Raw genomic sequence first — 25,812 nt, 5'->3', positions numbered from 1 at the left:
GTACATCATATTTTACAGGTTATATATACATGCACAAAATACCAAGTTTCTAAAGTAGAATAGTACAAAAGACTTAAATGCTAGGAAAACATGCTTGCAGTTATTAAGAATGATCTTTTGATTCCACTGAGGACTAAAATACAGGGTGATAGCAGTACAGGAGGGAGCATGGCACCATGCCACATGGACCTCTCAGCCATTGGCTACTTCATAAGCCCTCCTTCTTCCCAGTAACAGTAACTTGGTCAATTGCCCAAGTAGAGGGGAAAATAACAGATCAACTGTTAACTTGATCATTCACCCAGTTTGTAGTAACTTTACTAAATCTTTAAAACATTAATTCCTTGACTAACAATGGAGATGTCTGTAAATAAACACAAAGCTAGCAATCTCAAGGCGCTAAATCTAGCTATTAAACCTGAAACCTACTTGTATGAAAGGTTACTAAACATGGCTAAGGTTTTATTTAATAAATAAAACATTTCCAAGTATTTTAATTCAGAGAATATTTCCAAAGCTAGATTTTACTTTGTGTTACCTAAGAAATATAAGAATTCTGCTATGTACTGTAAGTAGCCTGGATAGTAACAAAACTGGGAACTGTGTATAAGTTCACACAGTTAAAGTCATGGTGAGAAGTTAGCACAATCCCGGTACTTCTGCTTAGGCTCCCATCAAAAATGAAGGCAGTGATGGAAGTCAACCATGTTTGAAATCCCCAAGCCTAACTGGACATCTGCCAAACATTTAACATCAGTGCAAAAGGCAATTACCTTGTACTCCACTTTGTTAAAATCATCTGTGTCGGGTCAAATAGAAAGGAGTCACCATCTGTCCCTGAAAATAGCACTCTTAATACACAAATAGTTAAATGTAGTCAGATCTTTTTTATTGGGGAAGAGACCATTGTCAAGATGCAAAATACAATACACACACACCCCTTCAGTAAGTTTGTATCAAAGGAAATACAATAAAAAAATCTTTACATTAAAACCCCACCAAGTACCTTCAGTGTGAGTTTCCTATAAAGTGTCCTAGAACCTCTAGCAACAACAAAAAGATGCCTACAAAACTTCAGCTTCTATCAAATCCAATCCTGCAAGAGAACACTCCTCATGGATGCAAAATGGTTAAACATATACAGACACCGAGAGCCACAGAAGTGTTCTCCTTCTTGCTAAGTACATTTTCAAAGAAAACATTCTTCACTGGCAATACATGGCACATGTAACAGCATCTTTTCAGTAATTTGTTGTAAATAAAATGCAACTGTTATCATGCTGCCAGGCAAGAAAGCTACAGTACTGTTGCACTCTCTGAGGCCCTAAATATATGTTAAGAAAAATCAAGTGTTCTTCCCAGTACCAAATGGGAAGTATTCAGGGAATTCATGGATAATTTTTAGTGCTTCATTGTAGAGTTCCATATCTGAAAGAGGGCAAAGATAATGGTTAATGACGCACACACTAAACTCCCCACAAGCAAATGACACCACTGAAGCACTGCTTATTTTAAAGCAGTACAGCTGAGTGTTTCCAGTCTCCCTCATCTTCCCCATCTTTTCATAAGGCAGCAACAACCTCTTTGCTTGCTTTCTGGAGGATTACTTTGAGCTGTACAATCACACAAGGTCCAGTGAGGGCAAGAACCATGCAGCCAGGAGAGGAAGTACAATCAGACCGTGGCAATTATCTAGACTGGCTCCAGCTTCAAGTCAGTTCCTACAGTTTGAAAGTAAAACTGTGTATTTTGTACAGAATTTTCCCCCTGACGCTCTCCTCTACTTTCTACTCCACATTCAGCAGCCTGAAGAAAGACCTTGTCCACAAGAAAATATAATTAAGCTCCCCCTTCTTACTTACTGAAGAAGAGTTCAGAACTCAAAATGAATTTGTTCTAAGATACATTCTTACTTACCAAACGGACTTTTGTCTTCTCTGAACTGGACATAGGATGCACACATGATGGTTGCCTGATTTGTTACTCTTCCCACTACTTCAATAACTCCCGAGATCTCTTCGTCTAGCTGGAAAACATACCAAATATGCAATTGTTATCACTAAATTAGCTGCTGTCTCTACTGCACAGCACCTAAGCTAAGAACTCTCCACAAGTATTTTAACTGTGTCATTTAATCTAGGACACAGAACAGAGGATTTTAATGCACTGCATTCAAACTTGAGTAAACTGCAGAACCCCCTAAGAGCAAAGGGGGGTATCACACATGCCGTAAAGCAGTTCCAGTATTCCAGATTCAGGAGGTATAACTGGAAATTATTTCTTAAGTAATCTGTCAGTAAGTGTTATTGTCAATGTCTGTATTCTGAACAAGCCTCTGACCAAGTAAGGAAGAGAGCTAAAAATTTTATCTTACTCCAAAACGATACAGCATGAACATATTCTCTTTCTTTTTTGAGGATACTAATTTTAAAGAGTGTGGTACTATTTCAGTAATGTTTTTCCAGTATCTAAATCTTAGTTTAAACTTTCCAGTAAGTCTCCTGGAACACAGCAATAGAATCCCTCCCCTCCCCTCTGAATAATTTTGGGTTCTCTGTTGAATGGAAGAACTACACACGCACACAAACAAAAGAACCTATTAAAGGGGAAAAAAAAAAAAAAAAAAAGTAGAAAGCATTTTAATTAGCAAATCTAGGTTCCTCCACTGACATTAGGCAAACCAAAGAAATCACATGAACCTGGCATGTTTTTTCTGCACACGCTAGTTTCTCCTACAGCAGTGGAACACAGACTGTGAAGTGCCCAACATTGCAGCTATGCGTTTATGAAATTCAACCATATGTTCTGTTATGGAAAGTTGTGGAATCATTGGTCAGATGCTGACATCTTAAGTTTTAACAATCCAAGGCAGGAAATCTTTTCATGAACTCAAGAAAGCATTAAGAGACAGGCAGAACTTGTAATAAAGACATTTTCTTGCAGTCTGAAGATTAAGTCAGCAAGCTTCACATTTGTAAGGCAAAACGCTGCCAGATCAAACTGCATTTTTCATCACCAGGGAGAGGCTCCTGTCTGGAAAGTCAGAAAGTACCATGCACAATTACTTCATGTGGAAATGGCAAGATTTCTCAGCGTTTAAGAACTTATTCAGCCAAAATGCTAAAAAGACTACTGTGGTAGTTTGACCCTGGCTGAATGCCAGGTGCCCACCAAAGCTGCTCTGTCACTGCCCCCTCAGCCAGACAGGGGAGAGAAAATACAACAAATGGCTCATGGGTCAAGATAAGGACAGTGAGATCACTCAGCAATGACTGTCACGGGCAAAACAGACTTGACTCAGGGAAATTAATTTATTACCGATAAAATGAGAGAAAACACCTTCCCCTCACCCCTCCCTTCTTCCCAGACTTCACTTAAGGCCTCAATTTCTCTGCCTCCTCCCCCTGAACAGCACAAGGGAATGGGGGTTATGATCAGTTCATCACATGTTCCTGCCACTCCTTCCTCCTCACACTCTTGCCCTGCTCCACCACAGGGCTCCTCTCACAGGAGACAGCTTTCCACAAACTTCTCCAACATGAGTCCTTCCATGGGCTGTAGCTCTTCACAAACTGCTCCAGCATGGGTCCCTTCCACAGGGCGCAGTTCTTCAGGAATAGATTGCTCCAGCATGGGTCCCTTGTGGGGTCACAAATCCTGCCAGCAAACCTGCTCCAGTGTGGGCTTCCCATGAGCCACAGCCTCCTTTGGGCATCCACCTGCTCCGGTGTGGGGTCCTCCCTGGGCTGCAGCTGGAGATTTGCTCCACCATGGACCTCCCTGGGCTGCAGGGGCACGGCCTGCCTCACCGTGGGCTTCACCAGGGGCTGCAGGGGAATCTCTGTGGCACCTCCTCCCCCACCTTCTGCTCTGGCCTTCACATCTGCAGAGCTGTTGCTCTCACATAGTCTCACTCCTCTTCCGCTGGTGCAAATTTCCCCCTCCCCTTCTTAAATGTATTAACCCAGAGGTGTAACCACTGTTGCTGATTAGCTCAGCCTTGACCAGTGGTGGGTCTGTCTTGGAGCTGGCTGGCATCGGGTCCACTGGACATGGGGGAAGCTTCTGGCATCTTCTCACAGAAGCCACCACTGTATCCTCCCCACTATCACAACCTTGCCATGCTAACCCACTACAACTATACATATGTTCAGTTAAACTAGCACGTTCACCATCACAACAAGAATAATCCTTTACAACATTTGCTAGAGGGGAAAAAAATAGTTCAAGACAAAAGAGAATGCCAGTGTTAATTCTTTTAGTGGTACATGATGACAAAAGAAGTAATATTTTTGTGTAGTAGTTATAAGTACCTCTTATACACATTGCATTCATTGCTTGATTTTTTATTTTTTTAAGGAAGAATGCTTCAAGCTAACTGTGAAGTTTACTGGAATGCTACAAGTATTCTAAGAGGACACAGAAATGTCAACTCAAAAAACTTGACAATTCTATATTCTTGTGGGTTTTGGATTACCTTCACAGAATATTGTTAGGTATATAAAGGCAGTAATAAAAAGGGAGGAAAAGGTGAAATTAAAATAAAGCTAATACATGTAGCATAATATATTACACTGTAAGCAACAAATAGAGTAAGACAAAGTAGCCAGACAGGGATGTATCTGGCAAGGAACGAGTTCCCTCTCTTAGCACCGGGTAAAAACTGATGTAGACCAAGTCAGTTCATGAATATGAAGACTGCAAGTTAGCTGGAAGATGGAAGATGCAGAGACAATAAAACGGGTGGAAAAGGGAGAAATCAGAGTTGTTTTTTTACTTCCGGACTAAAAATTCAGTACATGTGAGGCACGGGTCCTCAAACTACGGCCCGTGGGCTGGATATGGGTCCTCAATCTGGCCCCAGGTATTTACAGATCCCCCCGCCGGGGGCTGGGGGGGGAAACCAAGCAGCCACAGATGACTGCCTGCCACTGCATCCGCGCGCCGGCCCCCTGGTTAAAAAGTGTGAGGACCCCTGGTGTAAGGGATGCACAGGTTTCAGATGGGACAAAACCTCAGGAAAAGACACAGATGTGCTTTTTTCCGGACTAAAAACGCAATACGTGCAAGGCACTCACAGGTTTCCGACGGCACAAAACCTCTGGTATTCACAAGAGACGAGACAACATCAAGTATTTCCAAAGTATTCCTTAACTTACAGGCTCGCTCAACTCCACAGTTGCATGTTTTCCTTTTCCATCCGAAAGCACGAAAAGCTTCCCAGTAGGATGAATCTACAAAAGACGTTAAGCCCGTGAGCTCAGAAGGCAAGCGTTACAGGTTTAGCCGCCTCAACCACAACTGCGCAACGGGCCTTTCTTCCAAAGATCCGCTACAGCCGCTTCCCAACCCGCCCCCGGGCCTAACTAGAGCCGCCGGCTTCCCTCCGGCCAAGCCGCCACAGGCCGCACCTGGCAAGGCCCCAGCCCCACAGGGCTCCCACACTGGGCTCCAGCCCAAAGCTTCACCCCGGGGCAAGGCCCCGCTACCCGCCCTGAGACCCCGCGGCGCCACCCAAAAGGCAGCGACCGACCGCCGAGCAGCTCACGGACCTTCTCGACGCGGCCCACGAAGCAGACGGGCTTCCCGATGTGCTGCGCCAGGTGGCTGGTGGCTATGCGCGGCCGCGGCACCTCATGGATGTCCTCCATGGCGGCACGGTTTCCCGCCCTTTGCGGAAGAGGAGGGGGGAGGTGGGGGTGGGGAGCACCGTTACCTCAGGCAACGGGAGTGCGGAGGGCGCCGGGGCGGGACTTCCCCGTCGCCTGACGCGACCCGGAAGTGGAGGCGGAGGTCGGTGAGCAGTGACGGTGGTGGTAGCGGCGGCGGGCGGCCGGGCCGGTGGGTGACGCCGGGGTGGGTGTCGCTGCCGCCGCGGCCCTTCTCCTTCCAGCCCTATGCTATCATTTAATCCTTTTCTCCTAAATCATCCTGCACTGTTCTCCCCTAACGCCTGTCTTCCCTCTTCCTTTACATACTGCCTCCCCTCAGGTTACCGCTGCCCCAGCCAGGCATCCCCCATCACCTGTCTGTTAACCCGTTTTTACTGCCCGTAGTTGATACTCGAAACGTTGCTGCCATACCCACGTATTTCCATAGGCACAGTTATAAACCGGGGGAGGAGCGGCTGGAGATCAGCCCTGCGGAGAGGAATCTGGGGGTGCTGGTTGACAGCGGGGTCAATGTCAGCCAAGGGGGCAGCCTGCATCCTGGGGGGCGTCAAACACAGTGCAACCAGCCGGTCAAAAGAGGTGACTTGTCCTGCTGTGCTCAGTGTTGGTGCGGCCTCACCTGAGTGCTGCGGGCAGTTCTGGGGCCCACCACTGAAGAAGGATGTTAAGGTACTCGAATGTGTCCAGAGGAGGGCAACAAAGCTGGTGAAATGGCTGGAAGGAGCAGCTAAGGGCTTTGGGTTTGTCTGGTTTGGAGGAGGCTGAGGGGTGACCTCATCACCCGCTACACCTTCCTGAGGAGGGGAAGGGGAGAGGGGGTGCTGATCCCTTCTCCCTGGTACCCACTGACAGGACATGTGGGAATGGTTCTGAGCTGCACCAGGGGAGCTTCATACTTGACTGGCTGGACGTTAGGAAGCATTTCTTTACTGAGAGGGTGATCAAACACTGGAACAGGCTTCCTAGAGACATGGTTGGTGCCCTGCGCCTCTCTGTATTTAAGAGGCATTTGGACAAAGCCCTTAATAACGTGCTTTAGCTTTTGGTCAGCCCTGAAGTGGTCAGGCAGTTGGACTAGATGATTGTTGTAGGTCCCTTCCTACCAAACTGTTCTGTTCTATTAATTTTCATTTCACCAATGAAGAGCTTATGGTCGATTGCCAGGGTTAAAGCGACTGATTGACATCAGACAGAGCTATCACCTGGACATAGCACTCTCACCACATGTTTTGCCTTTTTCCATGTGTTTTCCCCAAGTGTCCCTTCCACGGAGAGGTTCCTCCCAGTTGCCCTTGTGTCAAAGGCAGCTAATGGTGTCCTGGGCTGCATTCAACATAGCGTTGCCAGCAGATTGAGGGAAGTGATCCTTCCCCACTACTCAGCGCTGGTGAGGCCACGTCTGGAGTGCTGGGTCTAAGTTGTGGGTACGAAAGGGATGTGGACATACTGGAGAGAGTCCAGTGAAGAGCCTCAACCACGATGAAGAAACTGGAACATCTTACATATGAGGAAAAGCTGAGAGAGCTGGGACTGTTTGGCCTAGAGAAGAGAAGGCTCAGACAGCTGTTACTAATTCATATAAATACCTGAGAGGAAGGTGCAAAAAGGATGGGGCTAGGCTCTTCAGTGGAGCCCAGTGACAGGACCAGAGGCAGTGGGCACAAACTAAACCACAGGAGGTTCCCTTTGAACATCAGGGAATGCTTTTTTCGCTGTGAGAGTGACTAAGCACTGGCACAGGTTTCCCAGAGAGGCTGTGAAGACTCCATCCTTGGAGACAGTCAAAAGCTGCCTGGATGTGGTCCTGGGCAACCAGCTCTAGGTGGCCCTGCTTAAGCAGGGGGTTGGACAAGATGACCTCCAGAGGTCATTTCCAACCTCAGCCGTTCTGTGGTTCTATTTTCTTTTTGTTTCCAGGACTGACGTATCGGGAAATATTTGAGAAAATCTAACTGCTGCAGCTTAAAAGGGTGATCCCAACACCACCTATGTGCTGGCTTCTCTTCTAAACAGCAGTGGGTTAGTTCAGCTTGCTAAGCAACAAAAAGTGTTTTTTGATAGTTGGCTGGGTTACTGTTGTGACGGCTTGGCATCCTGAACCAGCGTGCCAAGGAAGCAAGCTACCGACATGAGGCCAGGCAGGGGAGTGCGGTGCGGCTATATCTTCGATAGGATGTAGCTGGTTGTCATCTCCTCAGTGTCACTATGCCTCACCGTTTCAGTAGTTTATTTGCAGGATAATATCATTATCATCTTAGTGTATCTTCAGAGATTCTAAAGGAAAGATCTCAAATGTAACAGTTGGAGCAAGGTGCAGGGGGCTGCAGCAAAGTGGCTCTTCTAGGGCTATTTGCCACATTTCAAGGGTCAGCTGCTAGAAAAACAAGTTGTAGAAGTTCTTACAAATATGTGTCTGTATTGTGTTTAGCAGCTTTTGAAGGATTACAGTTACAAAAGAACTGTTTGCAGGGAAAGAATTAGGTTTCAACCTATTGGATATTGTATCTAAAAAACACCTAGCTTTCTGTTTAGCATGTTTTATCTTCTTCAGGGTTTTGACTATTACTTCACTCCTATACTTCCTACTTTCACCTGTACTTTCATTGCCCAACTTGATTGTGGTTGATTTTTTTCATGATTCAGCATCTTTGAGTGGTTTTGTGCTATGGTAATTTGGGTTGCATAGTTCTTGGTATTTCTGCTTCCTTTAAATTTTTTGGAAATTTTAAAATTCAATATTCACAATTTATGTAAACAAAGAAGTCTTTGTTAGTGTTTTGTTATATATCCCTTTTTTTGTATTCCTGTTTCTCTTGATACTTACTTTCTTCTGTTTTCAAGAAGCACAGACTTGGGAATATGACTAATATTAACGCCAGATAAAAGAAATTACATGGGTTTTTTTTCTTCTTCACATAGTAACTTACATTAGGCCAAAAGCTTTTGAATTGTTCTTTTTGTGTCACCGAGAAATCTTTTTGACATGCATGTTCTTGACTCTTAAATTGGTTGGGTTTGTGTCATAAGCAGGGCTGTACAAGGCTGTAACCATCTTGCTCTTTTTCTGATTACTACTTGATTGGTGAATCACAGCGGATGCTAATACGGATAAGAAAATTCCTCTGATGCTCTGTTTTCTCCTTCCATAGGTGATATATCTTAAACTGCTAGATATGAAATTGTTCTCATGCTTTCTTTAATGTTAGTTTTGTATCTCGTTCTGACCTCATTTGATCATTTATGTGATTACTGGCAGTGCCACTGCAATTCTACTTTGCTGTGTTCCTGGGCATCCTCTCTTTATCTTAGTCTGCATCTTTGGTGTTTTTAATATTAAGTTACATTTCTTCTCCTGTCACTTGTGAACATGCAGGAAAAAGCTGAAAAGTAATGCTAAATATGCTAGGATCTTCATTGAATAGAAAATTTTTATTGGATTTAATGTATTGGTTTGGCTCAAAGGTCACCCATACTTCTTGTCAAAGGAGACTGACAAAATGCAGGAGGAATAAATTAACCCCTTTGTGCAGCTCTGTAACTCATCTTTGTCCAGTCCCATGTATGTTCTTAGAGCCTCACAGAAAGATAAAATATTGTTTGCAGCCTCACAGAATTGTTGTAGTTCACAGTTTATTACTTGCTGATGACTGAAGCGGTGCCAAAAGCATTATTCTTAACTATCAGCAATTGAGATTGGAGAAAGAAAAAATTGTGTTCACTTTTTGGCGAGGGGGGAAACATGAGGAGAAGGGAATTGCATATTCCTACCAAGGGAGATTTTTATCTTTAGGCAGTGAATTCAATTTCAGGTCTCCTATAGAAATAAAATTAATCCCATCTGGAAGGGAAAAGTGCTGTGCTATATAGGAGAAATTACTGCAGGAACATGGTGCTATCTCTGAATGGCGGGTATTTTTCATGTGATTTTATGCTGACAGCTTTAAAAAAAAACAACGACCACAACTAAGTGCTTTTTTCTCTAGTGTCTGTGACCATGCATCCAGGTCCACAAACTTCAAATTTAATTTTTACTCTGAAATTAAACTTGTGCTGAAACTGGTTTTTCTCAGCTTTCCTTAACTGAAACCTCATCTTATCTACAAGTAGTAAAACTCCAGCCTGATTCTGCAAGTACTTAAACTGTGTTCTTATCTTCATGAGCACAAGTGTTTCCATTCAGCCTTGTGTTTCTTTGTTGGACAGGGGCTTTGTTCTGTTTTTAACATGTATTTCAAGAAATTTAGTGGCTGCATTTCCCCTTGCTGGAGAGATTTATGTTTACTTTTGAAGTCCCACAGTTGATAAAATTCTTAAGAGAGCAAATATCACTAATGTCCCAGCGTTGCCTGTCTACAGCTTTTGCTTTACCTATGCCATAATGTATACAGCTGTACTGTATGTTTCCATGCCCTGCTTCTATTTTGTTAATCACTCTGTTACTTAGTTTAAACTTAATACTGTGTTCAACAATGGTACTGAAATACCGTAAGTACTAGTTGGTGAGCTTCTTCCTCTGCATCGGTTATGCAGGCCTGAAATCTACAAGCACAGGTTTTGTTTTTAAGTGGTGAGAAGGAAACAGCCTCACTAAGCACATTAGTCTTTTTATTGTGGGGACACTTTACCATCTCCCCAGCATTCACAATCACAAAATATAATATATGCTGTTTTCTTAAGTGGTTGTAAAAGCCTAAGAGCTTGAGACCTGAGCTTAGGGGATACTTTTGTTAGCTTTGTTTTTCTGCTTCAAGCAAAAGGATGTGTGGCGTTCCTTTTTGTTTTGTTTTCTGTTTGAGAAATACTGCTGACAGTAGAATTAAGTTAAAGCTACTTCAGAAACTGAAAACTACAAACTAAAGATCAACCCTCATATATGTAGATAAGGTGAATTTTGTGGGTTTTAGAAAAAAATGGGATACTCAGGTTGCCTTCTGTCAATGAAAGGAAAAAAAATCTAGTATGTGACGGTGCTTGTAACATTAATTTGGCTAAATCAAGTTGTACTGATTGTTAATTTACTCTGAATTGAAATGCCTGTTGTCCTTTAGGTAGAGATGTTTAGGTATGTTAAATATGCAGGATTTAAAAGGTGACAAATGTGTGGTTTCCTATACAACTCTTGTATGCCATGTATATACTGACTAAGATGCTTTTCTTTGTGCAAGAAAGAAGGGAAGGGGAACACTGTGATAGAGCTGAAAACTGCACAATAATGCAGATCTCAAAGAGAAAAAAATGTGATTGGAGCAACTGCAGCTCTGGCACCTGAAGTGGCTGTCTGGAATCTGAGCCTTACCAAAGCTATCTGTAAGATCTTATACATCAAGTTGATTTTGCTTCTTCGTGCACACTTAGGATGAAGGTAAAACGGCATTTTAAACTGTTCCACAACTGCCTTTCTCCTTCATACATCATTGGAGCAGAAACCTGACTCTTGAGCATTACAGCACAGGTTTTTACCACTTGAGCTATGGGACTGACAACCCTAATTGGTAGCAGGAGAAGAGTTATTCCCTGAGGGCTGAAAAAGGAATATGCTGCTGGCGCCATGTGTTGAGCCTGGGTGTGGGGGAAGGTAAGGAATAAATGAGATAATTAGGAGTTTCTACTGTGTAATCTCCATGGAACTGGAAATGTCAGTATTTATGTGGTAAGGTAGGAAAACAAGCAAAAAATAATGAAGTGCAGATAAATAACTTCTTTTTTTTTTAATTACTGCATACTCGGGATTGGATGGTTTGTTCTGTTCTTGTGTACATCAGTGTAGTTTATTTGCTTGCTAGAAATTGTACTGCGTCAGTATAAGCAAGCAGCAGCTGGCCAGCCTGTGGGATAGTCAATCTTTAAATCTCAGGTGTGAGACCAGTTTGAATTGTTGCTGCTTTTGCCGTGTTCTATTTATATACTGTTCCTTAAAGCCAGTGCTTAGGCTTCATATAAGGCTCTGTGATCTACAGTGTGGAAGTGTTGCTGTCACTTGTAACAGCAGCATGAGGCAGTTTGTATCTGGTCAATCAGTGCTGATTGTGCAGTTAATTGCTACAGGTCACTAGCTAGGACAAAAAGTTTTGCTTGTGGTACCATGAATATTTGGGTGCAAAGTGAGGCATTCTGGCAAATTATTAAGCCAGGATTTTTATCTCTTTTATTTTAAATCCAAACGCTACATGGTATCACTCCTCTCTTTCCCATCTTCTAAAAAGTGTTCTTTGTTACATTGAGGCATGAAGTGAAGTTGCTGAAACTTGACACTGTTAGACAGTTAGACAGGACTTCTTTCTCCTGTTGGAGGTGTATATTAGATATTGCTATCCATTTGTCAGTCCCTTTCCTTTAAACGTTGGTGTCTGCAAAGTAAATCAGGATTCTGCTTCTCAAACTCTACTTCAAACTTGGAATGACATTATTCCACTTTTCCCAGTTTTGTATTGATGTTTTAATAGGGGAGGTCTTCACATAGCTTTCTTTAAACCTTCTTTTCTGTGTTTGTCACACAGCATGTTTCAGCCAGACCACAGGCTGCTCCATAGGCTGGCATTGTCCAGTGGTCTGAGTTCAGCCCTCAGTGGCTGGAGGCAAGCACACCTTCGAGGGGTGACTGCTGCTGCGGTGCCTTTTTCCTTTTCTCACTGTCCCAGCACTACAGACAGAGCTGCGGTTGCAGGAGTGGTCGGGGGAGATTCAGTTGCTGCATTCAGTCGTGCCAGTTAGGTAGTAAATAGTAAGTAGGTGGTGGTACACCAGTAGTCCTCTCAATAAGCTGAACCTGTGAACATGTGCTTTGTATAGTTCTGTTGGTCGTTCTTCACAAGAGTGATGCTTCCTTATAGAGCTTTTTTTACAACTTGTTTTGGAAGAAGAGAAACTATCTTCAGTCTGCATCTTAAAAGTTCAGAATAATGAGACAATTGGCTTATAAGAATGTTTCACGCTGTAGCTGTTTCGTGGTGGTTCACAGGACTTAATTTTGTGAAAGCTGGCCCAACCACCTATTTTCTGGCAAATGCTTATGGGGTTTTTAATATGAATTTGTCCTTTTAAAGCTATTCAGAATTGCTTCTATGTAATCTTCCAGTCCTGAGAGAGAAGAGATACTGAACATAGTCTTTTGCAGTTAACGTTTTTATCCCACGGGTTTCCTTGTTTTGTTCTAGCTGTTGTGAACTCAAGAGTTCTTAGCTGCTTTGAAAGATTCTTTTAACGAATTATTGTTACAAAAAATTTGCTATATAAAATTTTGTTCCAGTTTCTTTTAAGGGAATCAGGGGTAATTTAATCAGATCCACTCAAGTGTTAAGCTGACTCTAAGATTGTACACTGGAAAAATGAAAGTAGATACTATGCTAATGTTGTAGGGGTAGCTGGGTCGGTCTTTTTAATTGATGCACAGACACTTAAGCCTGAAAATCTCTAGTGCAATTTGCTTTATTCAAGTATTCCTGCATTATAAAGCTTCATTTTATATAGGATCATATTTGGGGCTTCAAAGTTTAGATCCTTTAGAACCAAATATGATGAGAAAGTTTGTGTAACAACAATTCAAAGTAGCAGAAAAATATGGAAACATGCTGGGTAAATGCTGAAGGGAGTTTCGTTCTTCTGCATTCCTTTTTATTTTTTTAATGGTTCCACTCCATTCATAACTTTATAGAAAAGCCTTTTATATGTCACTCTCTTTTTGCCTGTTGAAGTCAATTGCTACATCAACAAGGTAATCTGTCTGACATACAAATGCCTGATATTTCAAATGTGGTAATAAAGATTAAGCTGTGATATCATGTATGTGGCCTTTGGCATGGTGTGAACTTCTCATGGTAAATTCTGTTATCTCATATTTATTTAACGTTCTGTCTTCATTTTAGATAAGAACTTAGAAGAAAAAAACCAAAGAGGCTATGTTCAGCTTCTTCCGAAAAAGTCAAGATTCAAAGAAGGTTACAGTGCCAGAAAGAGAAGCAGATGGATTTGTTATTGTGGGTAAGTGGTGCTTCTGTATAAGGCGATTCTTATCATCTTTGCAATGTAAAAATTTAGTTAAGATGCTTAGACCAAATGAAATGTTAAAAGAAGCCATGATAAAAATTGTTCAGGATTCTTACTTTTCTTGAAGGAGTTCATATTCCTAGCCTCATAATTTGGACTAAATAGCTGAAATTTTATTTACGTAAGTATTAAGTCTTATTCAAGAGCATTGAAAATGTAGTTTCTTGTTTTACTGTCATATTCTGAGCAAGGAGAAGTTACATCTTTACAAAAAAAAGAAAGCTCAGTGTTGAGGCTTTTAGCTTTATGATTAGCATTGTGGGAAGAGAGCATCTTACTGCAGTTGTCAGAGGACTGGTTTTTTTTCTCAGATTCCTTCCTTTTAGTGTTACCCCCAAATGTTGGGGGTTTTTTTTGTGTTAGAAGCCAAGAAGCATCTGTGTATTTCTAGTCACACGACAAACGTAGATGTTCTGTCTCAGAATCTGACTCTTAGTTTGATGAAAATTAAGCAATTTAGGGTTTTCAAAGTATTTTGAAAGATATTTCAAAGATTCAAAAACTAATCTGAGGTGTACTCACCTGTGAACTGGCTGAGTTTGCAGCATTGATCAAGATCTTTGACAGTCTTGTAGGATGGCTCACACATGCAGAAGATGAAGAATTTATTGCTGTCATGCTGTAACTGATCCTTTTCTTTTTCCTCTTTTGAAAATTTGTGGTTTCCTCCTTGTAAATCTGTCATCATCAATATTCAGCTTCTGCTGCTCTGATTTATTGACTTGTTCTTATCAGGAATCTTACAGTGTTTCTCTCTTTAAGTGTTACTTCTTCCGCGCATTTTCAAGTCACAAAAGCCTTGCCTCTAGATTATAAAAACCTAACAGTATCAGAGACTCTTGGAATGCTTTCTGAGGAGAACTTACATTCTTTCCAATAGTTCTCTGTTTAAACAAACCTGATCTCACATCTGTGAGATTGTGTTGTCATGTTTAATGGTTGCCTTCCACTAAATTTTGTTCATCTGCACCGGGTTTCATGACTACATCAAATCACCTCAGCACTTGCATCATGGAAGGGTCGAAGCAGACACATTGTCATCCCAAAAAAGTCTGGAGACCATTTAGAGTTTCAAATTCTGTAATAGGTGGAGAGTTCTGCACCCAAATATTGCTTAGGTCCCACAATTGCTGGTCCTGATTCTGCATTGAATTTGGCTTCATTCCTTTATCCTGAAATGTTACCAGTGACTATTTAAACTTTGTTCATATAAATTCATATATCATATAAATATTAGTTTGTTAAATATAAACTTAAGAACTATCAGTTTTGCTTTAATCTTATTTTATTTCTATTTATTGTTAGTTTTTTGCTCAGAAGCTACTATAGCAAACTGCAATGAAATGGACTGTAATTTCATCTTAACTAACTTTTAGTGGGCAAAAGAATTGCTGTCAACCTGCTCAGTGGCGCATATCATTGTCTTGCTAGATGGATGTAGTTGCAGAATTATAGGTCAGCATTTAAGTAGATACTTATCTAGAAATTTATTTTTGTTTAGGAGTAGTGGCAATCCAGAAAAAAACAAAACCCAGACCACAAGACCTAGCTATTCTGCTAGTTACTTTTCTATTACTCAGATGGGAGGTTCTGAAGCTTTTTTAAACTTAGGTGTAAAATATTCTTGATAGCACTAAATATCTTTAACAAATCTCAGTAGGATTATAGCACTATTAGTGTGAATATTGCTGTAGGCAACTTAAAGGGAGTGAGAATTTAATTTCTTGTGTTTTAAGTTGGTTCCTAAACCCATCTTTCATTCAAAGCATATAAGAACAAAAAGCATAGTTCTGTGATATGGTAAGAAGTGCTTTGCTTTTCTTTCTTGGAGAAAGAAGAAAAATACATCCTCAGGGGATGCTTGCTCCTGATTTCCACTGTTGTGGTCAGGAGAGCTTGTCTGTTTCAAATCCCTTGCAAGATTGTTCACACCATGCACCACTGCTGCCAGGAGTCTTACTGGAAGTCAAAATGAGACTTATCAAGAAAGAATCAAATGCCATGTCCATTAAATTATGGAATATATCTATTTAATAATGTAGTGAGAGTACTGAGCATCACAATTAAATATAGATAGTAAAGTGTGATTTTCCTAACAATATTTAATTATTTTAATTATTTCTGTATCATGTGATATTTGAGAAAGAGGGAAGAAGGTTCAACACTTTATTGTATTGAGAAAGATCCACCAGAGCTATCACCCTGTCAAATGTTGAGAATAATTTTTTTTTGGTTTCTTTTTTTTGTCATAACTTCTCCAAGTCCTGTTATATATTGCTGTATTTTAAATCTGCTTTTGCTTGTAGAATATCAATGAGTTTGGATTTTCATTGTTTGAATACCTATTCTTTACATAGTAAGATGACTTTCTATGCAAAAAGAGGGAAGCAACAAAACCAACTTTGCAGAACAATAGCAAAAAGAAATTATCTGTTTTAGCTTTTGGGGCAAACATTGGATCTGTGGGAGTCAAGAAAAAAGAATTTGTAATTCACTCTCTAAAAAATAAATACAAAATGTAATTTTCTACCAGGGACTAAAGCATTTTTATGTCTTAACTACCAGTTCACTTATTTTCCAGATACTGGTCGTCACATCTGTTACAGAACATGCACCACTTTTACAGCTTCAGGAACAAGCAGAACTGTTATTCTGAAAAAGGAAAAGAGGCTTATGAAATAGACGTAACACATGTGATGTGTTTTGATGAGGGAATCAATTGCAGAAATATGAAAAATGTTTCAGGTGTTTCCTGATCATCACAAATTGTTTCAAAGGTTGACATTCTGAATGCCAGAATTAAGGCAAGCTTGGGGATCTTGAAGACTAATAGTTCTTAAGGAATTTCTCATGTTTTGTGGCTTCTGTAATATAAAATAAATTCCAGCCTAACATCCATTCCTACTGTTGCTAGCCCCAAAGAAGACAGGTTAGTGCTAGCATTTTGGTTTGGCACAAAGCTACAAATCACTCATCAGATCTCAAAGATGCATGTGACTGGTAGTACTAATCTCAGTCTAAGATCAGGAGTTGAAACACTGAGACACCAATGCTGCTTCCTATGTGTGTTTGGCAAGGTCAGAAACTCTGCAGACATCCACATGGTGCTGATGGTTCTACTGGGCTGGGTAGTGAGTGTTTTTTGCTTGAAGACGACTGAAATACAGAATTATAGAATGGTTTGGGTTGGAAGGGACCTGTAAAGATCATCTAGTCTAACCTGCCTGCCGTGGGCCAGGACTTCTTTCACTGTGTCATGTTCAAAACCCTGTCCAACCTGACTTCGAACACAATTTCTCTGGGCCAGTGTCTCATTACCCTCACCATTTTTTAAAAATTAAATAATAAATTCACTTGTCACAGAATGTCTGTATGTGTTCCTTAAAAAATACTGCTAAATGTTAGTTTTGTTTTTACAGGTTTAGTTTAAGATGCTGATGTGCAGAGTCTTGGTTACTTTTCCAGAAAAATTAGAAGTAAGCCAGCGTGAGGGAGCAGCGAGTGCTGGTGGCTCCATCAGCCTGCAGCTGAGCAAGGGTGCCAGGAGGGCAGGGCCTTGGACAGAGACCTTATTGACAAGGGATGTGGTGAGGTCCATGCTGCTCAAGCAAGGACAACAGAGCAGGTCTGATGATGGTGACCACGGTCAGCTGAGAGTCCAGCAATTGCCAGACAAGTTTACAGGGATAAGGCCGATCTGAGGCCAGGCTGGGAAGTCAGGTCGGAGGGTTGGGGTCATCAAGGTGCATGGGCAGGCACAAGCATCCGTGCAGGGTGGCTTGGGCAAAGACCAAGAACCTGAGATGAGGCTTCTCCTGCAGCTCTTTGCCTCAGGCATGATGGATGTGCTCAGGCTGCACTGTGTCAGGCTGGCCATGGGTGCAGACAGACCCCCAGGGCTGGGGAAGGAGCTGCTGAGCCTGGTGGTCCACTTAGGGCTGAACAGCCAGGATGGTTGTGCTCTCTCACTAGTATTTGGAGGCAGCACAGTTTATTGAGGAGCTCTTGATCTGAGCCTTTGACCTTGCCTGGGTTCAAGTCTGCTTTGTTTACTTTTAACCAATCTGTTTCATGGATTTAAGAGTTCGCGTTTGTTTAGTTTTCTCTCGGGGATCTTCTTATGTCGTAAATTGGAATGGAGTAAATGGCTTGGAGAAGCAGCTGAGTTGCTAGTGCTGATAAACTTGATTTGTAAACGTATTTAACTTCTGTTACTTCCTTGAACTTAGGACATCTTCCTGTTTGATTTTTTTTAGATGTATATTAACATGGATTTTCAATACTGACCAATGGCAATTATTTCAGAGCTCTGCTCTCAGCCTTAGGTGCAAATCTCTAACAGGTGGTAGGGAGTATTGTTATTGACTTATAGGGAGCACTTAACTGTCACCTGAAGGTTGTTTTCTGAGATTCAACAATTTTGCTGTAGAGTTTTTCAAAGCTTCAAGAGCAAAAATGGACAGGCATGGGATTCTCGTTAGTGTGGAGTGACTGTCACAGATGCAAGGAGGCTGTGGCCATGGTGAGATGCGTTGGCAGGAATTTTGTAAGGAAGGCGCGCTGCGGCTCTGTAATCCTCCCTTTTCCCTACTGTGCTTTCATAGATCCTTGGAGGCCATCTAGAACAAGTAAGCAAATTTTGGTTTAACAGCTATTTATTATGCTTCTCACTGTTGGAGCATAGTTTTTGCCTGTTACATTTATTTCCTCTCAAGGGAACATATATTGTCATAGATAAAAGAACTTAGAGTGTTGGAAATCTCTGTCCAAGAAGGAGAAGGACTTGTGTTATTTGAATGAGTCTTGGATCTGTCAAATTAACAAATGTGTACCTTCTTTCAATGCTAATGTCTGAAGAGAAGGAGCATTACAGAACAAATACGGTCAGGCTTGCACCAACATCTAAATCCTCACAGAAAAAAGGAGGTGGGAACTACTAGTTTTCATCCTCTGCAATGAAATGTATAAGTTATAAAGCAAATATTTATTTCTTATTAAGAAACTAGAAGAGGCCTGGTATTAGATGAAAGGTGGAAAGTTTAGGAATTTTTTTGCAAGAAGCAAGGTGTTGTAGAATTCATCACTATTACATGCTGTGACAAAGTCAGGAACAAAATGAGATGCAAAAAGAGTACACAATGAGTTTGATAAATTATGATGGGTGATAGCAGATATTCTTATCACAAAATTTTGGTGGTCAGGTATGACTTACTATTTTAAGCTGATCTCTGCAAGGCATTCAAACTTTGATTTTATCTTAAATGAGGTACTTGAACCCCTGATGTATTCAGTATATATATTACTGAGTTAATTCAGTATTATAATTCGTATGGGATCATTCTCATCTGTAGGCAGGAGTATCCTCGCACAGCTGTGAGACTAAAAAGTATGATTTACAGCCAAATGAATTTTCCCTTTGTTAACTGCAGTTATATTGCAAAAGAACATCCTTAATAAGTCAGGAAGTCTTCTGTACTGAAGATGTAAAAAAGTAAACTGATCAATACAGCTCAGTCTTTAGTGCTGGAAATCTTGACGGTTTACCCAAAGACCAATTTTACATATACTTGTTGCCTCCAACTCCCCATTTCTGTTTTGTCATGAATTTATTCTACATGCAGATAGTTTTTTGGGTACTTTTTATTGTAGAAGGAAGGATTGGATAAATTGCATATATGAATTGAGACACGCCCACTGTCACCCAACATCTAAAAAGGTCTTACAGTAAGATCCTTATTGTTTCCATGTTGAAGTTAGTGATACAGATCTCTACATGTATTTTTAAGAACTCTTTAAATGTTTGCTTCTGAGAGAAATGTGCAATTTTAAAGTCTTGAGGAGTGAGTCTGTTATGAAAGGGAAACTTAATATACTGATCCTCCCAAATCAAAGGACTACTCCTGTACTAATTTGTTACTGCAATTCAAATATTTTTTTTTGTTTCTTCTCTTTGTGTACACACCTGAAAGATTAAATGCATCAAGAGATTTGTAAAATCTTAGTGTAACTGCTGCTGTTTGTTTTTCTAGGAGTCAGTAGTAATGTATAGTAGATTCCTGTGAATCTCTGCATTGTTTTTTCATTAATATTTAAAGAGCTTTTAGCGGTGCTATTAAGGAAGGCTAGGTTGCTGCAGTGTTTTAAAATACACAGTTACATTAAAGAAATGCACAAGGCTTTGTGCCGGTTGGAAAAAAGCATTGTCTCAATGTCCTTTCACTTCCTGCATCAATGGGCTTAGATTACGTATTTTTATATAACAGTAAGTGCTTGTGTAGTTACTTCCAACCTTGCAGTTTTCAAATACCCAAGCTACTATTTCATTATGTTGTTTAAGTTTAAAAATATTTAATACCTTTATAATATGAGGTTGGGGGAAATGTTTTAATATTTTTATCTAAAGAATACTTTATATGTGTCAGCCAGTGCCACTGTAAGGGAACACTTTTGATGCACACCAAGAAGTTACTCTGTTAACTGACCTGTTTCTCGAAGTGCTGCTTTATGGGCTTTATACTTAAAAATCGTTAGTAGCTCATTTGGGCATTGAATTTTGCAGTCAGAGTTGACTGAAAAGGGTGGAGGAGGAATTCAGGAGAAGTAGTCCTCTACCGTTACTGATCCGTAGTTGCATAAGGAGGTAATGGCTACCCTTCATTCAGTAATGAAGTCAAACTAATCCTCTTGGGTACTAATTTTGCACAAAAACAAACTGCGTTTTTCAATAGTACCGCTAGATGGGGATTTCTCTTGTATTCAGGAGTTGTAGGGCTTTTCTCTCTCCCTTTCATGCTCAAACACACAAAGTGGAGTAGTAGTAATTATCAGTACACCATTTTATTAGACTGTAGTTTTTCAACAGATTTATAAAAAGCTTTTTAAAGCCTAATATCAAATCTGTAATGGCATTCCAACCTAATAAAAATAATGAAGCTTGAAATGTTGACAGCATGTATCTAGATGTTGGCTTGTAATTCCTTCCAAACAGATCTGTTGAGGCCCATGTGGGACCTAAATAACACAAAGAAGTAAATTTGCATATTTTACAGCAGGGGGAAAAAACAGAATGCAAAAACATGAATAATTAGGAGCACAAGCTTCATGCTATATTAATACTGTTGAAAAGCATGTGTTGATTGTATTCTGAAAGCCAGTAGTGATTTGGTTGAGTGAACTCAGCATCTCTTATGCAGATTAAAGGAACTGGGTTACAGAACAACTGAAATTCATTGTTTTGCTGTATAAGGAGGTATATTTCTTAAAGGAAATTTTCTTTTTCTTGGATTCTGTACAGCACGGAATCTTTCTGTTTAAGGCCTCATCAAAGCATGTTTTTGTTGACAAAAGAGCTGTGCAATTCTTCATTTACTTGTACACCTCTAGATTTTAAAAATAGTTCTCTCAGCCACAAATCAGTTGTTAGTATTTTTAGCACTTTAGTATACATGACCTACTTACTTTTCATTCCATAACATTTCTCTCTCCCCTTTTTTTTGGTTTTGTTTTTTGCTTTCTAAGGCTTGAACCCCTGAAACACATTCATGATGCTTCCATGCTATGAATTTGCTTATTTTAAAATTTGCAGAAGTGCCCTTCTTAGCATACAGGCCATTTTAGAATTGAATAATATGAATCATTGCCTTCTGTTGAAGGCAACTTAAGATTTATAACAGAGTTATAATGAAAAAAAGTTATTTACTTAAAAATGGTAAATAGTATTAAAAGTGAGTTATTAATTGCTTTGCCTGAATATTGTCTTGGCCCCTTAAAACCAGGTAAGTTTGGAGATAGCTGTGAGTTGAGCACTGACTCAAGGGAGGAGAAAAGAAAGAAGATGAAGACTTCTTGTTTAACTTCTACAGAAGTTTTAATTCTGGGGAGAAAAAGGAAGAATATGCTGCTGTGTTAGAGAGCTTTGTTTTGGGGCTTTAAGATGAAAATGCACAGAACCAAACATTTTCAATCTGTCTTTTAAGCACAACATCTTAATTTGCATAACCAAAGAAGGAAAATGTTAAGATGTACCAGTCTTTTCAGAAGTTGATATAATTGTAAGAGGTTAAACAGGCATCTGGCAAAAGGTTGTTTTGAGGTCACAAATGCATCTGGCAGTTTGCTGCCAGCCCTCTTAGAAAATATTGGTTGGAGTTGCATTCCTGTTTTTCGTATTAACTGCTTTCTGACTTGGTGTATAATAGTCACTTTCTATGTGTCCAGGTCTCCAAGCTGCTCCTGGGAGGTTTGGTCCTACTGATTTTAAGTCTTGCAAATAGTGATGGAAGTAGAATATGCTGAAGTAAGAAAATCCTTTTTTTGCTAGAAATTTATCATCGGGAGAGATGAAGGCATTTCTTGGATGTGACTATTCTGCAAAGACATATTTCCATAGTGGACATAGTATTCTTTAACCTTTGCTTATAGTAGGGTGATCACTTTTGACACCTGGCTTCTGACAATTTTACTCCCACACACAGTAGTTTACTCTCTAGTAGTACTGCCTTAATCTATTGGTCCGTGTAGCATTCTTAAAGCAATTTGTAGGTTGGAATATAAGAAAGGAAAATAATGATTGCTTATTGTAAAACGGGGTAAAAATAGCAAAATACCATGTAAAAGTAGGGATTTTCAAGTGCTGCTTATAAACTTTGTTTCCCAGAATATGCTGATTATTAAATCTCTCTTAGAATTAAAAGCTTCTTTGTTTTATGATGCAAAGAAAATATTCCAAGACATGATAATATAATTTTAACCCAGGTCTGATTTTTCTCTATGAGGTGAACTTATAGCTAGGGCTATCTGAAAAACAAGAGGTGGAGAAGGTGTTGCAGGAGTGCAAGCTGCTGTTCTGGCAAGTGATAAATTCAGGTTGAAGTCCCTCTTTCAGCAATTTACAGCATAGTTAGAAGATCATTCTTTGCAAAGAGAGCCCTAGTCATTAGCCCATGCAATTGCTGCCTGTCTGGTTGGGGTAATTCAGACTTCCACAGATGTTATTTTTCTGAAAGAAAGGTTGAGTTAATTTTACACACACCCCTCCCTATCTCTGGCAAAGAAATGTTTTTGTACAGTTTTTCAGTGGAAGAAGAAAGATTTCTTTGCCAAAGACACATTGTCTTGTTTATTTTTAATTATGTAGTATGAAGAAACTCAAGAAAGTTATGTTCTGTGTTTTACAAGTGCTTCAAGTCAGTCATGCCATAGGCCTCAATATGAAATAGTAACATGAGTGTAAGGCTTTACTTTATAAAATGAAAGATGGCTTGTCACCTTCTGCATAAAGGTGTTTTTTCTGTATCTGCTCATTCCTGGTATACTAGGTTAAGTACCTTCCAGTAAGGGCCAAAGAAATTAAAGGATATAGGCGATTTACCCAGTCAGTTGTTTTGCACTTCAGTGCTATTTCATCTGCTTCTGCCATAACACATCTTTGGTGGTTGCCAAAAATGTAATGTGCTTTCTGATCTCTGCTCACACAGCTGAATGATCGTCAGCTTTTTCACGCTGCTTTTCCCCCACAAATGACGGCTGCATGGAGTCAGTTCTGAAATTATTCTTTCTTCCTTTGGTCAAAAATAAGCATTTGCTCACAGCATTGACCATGGCTTGCTGGGGAAATGATACAGTAATAATTTTCTGTGACCATGATCATTTCACTTTGAGCTTTTTATATCTTTTAGTGAATTATTCTAGTGCTATTTCTGTTGTCATGGGGATGTCCTTCTATGTGATAGTAAAAAATAAAGAGGAATACAAAGACATCCTAGAAGTAGTGGGCTGCTTCATTTGTGCAGTTCGTTTCTTTAACAATTAGTGCACACTTTGCTGTTACTACAGTTAACCATGTGCATCACAGGATGCAATCACCATCTTAATTCTGTATATTCTTTCCTCAATGTACTCGTGGTTATTTGCTACAAAAACTGCGTATGGGGAAAAAATGATAATGGTCAGAAATTCATTCAAAAGCTTAAGTGAGTTTAACTCAGGAATATTGATACAGTGTGCGTGTTTCTCTGTCTTTCTTCGTCCCACTAGCTGAGATAAATGTGGGACTTCAAATACACTCAGCAGATGTGTACAGTCTCTTCATTTCCTTCTTGTTTTTGTCAGGGTGTCTAGGTGAAGTTAGGGGAATGTGGATTAGTTAGGTGCATATGGATTTTGTATTTTGTCTATAAGAATACAAGTACAAACTGCTAGAGAGCGCTCTTGCAACTGGTGGTATTAAGTTGTTGATAGTGAGGTTCATGTATTTTGGTGGTTGGTTTTTTTCCCCTCTTTCAGTTACCCCCAGATTAATTATGAGGTCTTTGAGTACGTGACTACCATTAAACATGTACAATATACTCATTTTTTTCATTTTAAATGGGCAAGCTTCATTAAAATGATTCAAAGTCCCAGACCTTTCCTGGAAAAAAAAAATCTAACAAACCACCAAAACCCAAAAAACAAACAACCAAAAAACCCTCTTGCTGTTAGACCATATAATTCTAAATCTTTCCAGTGAGATCAGTGTAGACCAGCAACTGTTGTTCAGGAGTTTAAGCTCCAAGTTTTGCTGTTGTTCCAGGGTGAATAAGGGAGAGCAACAACTTCAAACCCACAAGATTAATTTTTATCCTTCTTTCAGTTTGTGTGTTTTCAGTTTTTTTGAGAGGGAGGGAATGGGACTTTACGGCTATTTCTTCAGCATTTTGTTTTTTCAGTGGGAATTTGTCTACATAATTTCTTCTGAATGATTTCATCCTTGGGTCTTTCAGAAGGGGAAGGCTATGACTAAGGAAGATTTGATTTACAAAAGCATTAGCAAAGCTATTACAGTAGAAAGCTTTAAAACATGGATATTAAATACACATACCAATACACCCTTCATTAGGAGAGAGAATTAAGGGGAGATTTTCTTCTGCCAGAACTGTTTTCTTTTACTAACCTACAAGTTATATCAACACGCTTATGAAGACATGCACAAATTGTTTTCCTTCGATTTAAACAGAATTTAATTTACTGACTCCAGTTGAATATAAACTTCAGTTGGGTATACCAGCTCTTATGAAAATTTACTCCTACTTTATCACTGAGTGAACCAGAGGTGAGACCCAGGAAAGAACTGGTAGTAGTTTGCAACTTGTGCATTGTGTTTTAAAAAGATAGGAAAGAGTGAACCAAGAAGTAGAATTAAATGTCTCTGAAATTCAGTTTACAAAATGTGTTTTGAGCATAGTTACCTAAAATGACCCGCTGGCAAAAGCAGAGGCCAGCAGTAAGCTTGAATTCTTGGTGTGCTCTGGAGCTGAAGTGCCTGGATTGAGGTGCCATACATCAAGCACGTCTGTCCTCTTGATTCAAAACCAAAAGTTGAAGTTACAGCATGTTCTTGGAATATATTTGGTGTGCACTTGTACTTATTCAAGCATTCATCCAAGAAGCAGGAGACCTCAGATCTAGTTATGCGTAGTCTTAGCGCAGTCAGATGCGCATCTTCTAGTATCAAAGTCTTAAATAGTCCAGTTGGGAGGATGCCCGCTCTTTATATTGGTGGCACAGTGGTTCTACTTCAATAATGCAAGATGGAGGCGCTGCTCTGATACTGCATTAATCAATGAACTGCAGTGACCTGGGAGTAAGGAGACTGGAATGCTGATCTCTACTCCCTAGCCTGTGTGTGTTGCCGGTTTGTGCTTTTTTTTTCCTTAAACTGAAATGACTACAGAGTAAAAAAAAAAACAACAAACCCAAAAAAACCCCCCAACCCCCCAACCCCCCCCCCCCCCCCCCCGAACAAAAAGAACCCCCAAAACCAGCTTGAAGAGACAGGAGTGTGTTGCCAACTCTTAGGCATCGGGCTCAGACTCTTTCTGATTTGTTTTACCTCTGTCCCAGGCAACCTTTTGTTTTTGGTTGAACCAGGTCCAGAAGGAAGTGGAGAAAAGTGCCTCAAGCAAATTAAAGTGTAGCTGACCGGGGAGGGAGGGCTCCCTGTGGGAGGCAGGAGCCTGAATACTTTCAGACTACAGGGACCAGATCTCAGGTCCATTGCTCCCTGTTCACAGGGGCAGTTCAGAGGGAGAGGGGAAAAGCAGGATCTCATTTCCCCTGT

At 40.3% G+C, this 25,812-nt stretch overlaps 2 protein-coding genes across 6 annotated transcripts in view; one reads left to right on the top strand and one right to left on the bottom strand.

The window, feature by feature from the left end:
• Positions 1-867: 867 nt before the first annotated feature.
• Positions 868-5,726, bottom strand: RPA3 (replication protein A3). 3 transcript variants are annotated; one of them, XM_005228800.4, is made up of 4 exons: positions 5,553-5,710; positions 5,160-5,234; positions 1,918-2,026; positions 868-1,428 (listed from the first exon to the last, which is right to left on the bottom strand). In XM_005228800.4, exons 1-4 carry the CDS (start codon positions 5,649-5,651, stop codon positions 1,346-1,348), a joined length of 366 nt encoding a protein of 121 aa, XP_005228857.1. In that variant the 5' UTR covers positions 5,652-5,710; the 3' UTR covers positions 868-1,345. The 3 variants fall into 3 exon arrangements, with proteins under 3 accessions (XP_005228857.1, XP_013160705.1, XP_055659664.1); XM_013305251.3 differs by lacking the exon at positions 868-1,428 and adding an exon at positions 1,435-1,721 and having other exon boundaries at positions 5,553-5,726; XM_055803689.1 differs by lacking the exon at positions 868-1,428 and adding an exon at positions 1,435-1,818 and having other exon boundaries at positions 5,553-5,725.
• Positions 5,702-25,812, top strand: part of UMAD1 (UBAP1-MVB12-associated (UMA) domain containing 1) — an 81,896-nt gene continuing 61,785 nt past the window's right edge. The window contains exons 1-2 of one of the 3 annotated variants that reach the window (XM_013305254.2): positions 5,702-5,793; positions 13,535-13,649. In XM_013305254.2, the coding sequence (XP_013160708.1) occupies positions 13,568-13,649 (82 nt within the window). In that variant the 5' untranslated portion in view covers positions 5,702-5,793; positions 13,535-13,567. Of the gene's footprint in view, positions 5,857-13,534; positions 13,650-25,812 lie in introns of all 3 variants that reach the window. The other 2 variants (XM_027776842.2, XM_055803688.1) reach the window with 2 other exon arrangements.

This window comes from Falco peregrinus, chromosome 5 (assembly GCF_023634155.1).
Source record: "Falco peregrinus isolate bFalPer1 chromosome 5, bFalPer1.pri, whole genome shotgun sequence".
NCBI lineage: Eukaryota > Metazoa > Chordata > Aves > Falconiformes > Falconidae > Falco > Falco peregrinus.
Note: the sequence above shows the minus strand (reverse complement) of the source record. Positions and strands in the feature narration are given on the sequence as shown.

What these genes read in the sequence shown, in the direction of transcription:
- RPA3 (XM_005228800.4), bottom strand. Translation starts at nt 5,651, where the DNA reads ATGGAGGACATCCATGAGGTGCCGCGGCCGCGCATAGCCACCAGCCAC. An exon ending in CTGTGGAGTTGAGCGAGCCT is followed by an intron (nt 2,027 to 5,159) that starts GTAAGTTAAGGA and finishes TATGTTTTCCAG; the next exon opens with CTAGACGAAGAGATCTCGGG. An exon ending in AGAAGACAAAAGTCCGTTTG is followed by an intron (nt 1,429 to 1,917) that starts GTAAGTAAGAAT and finishes GCCCTCTTTCAG; the next exon opens with ATATGGAACTCTACAATGAA.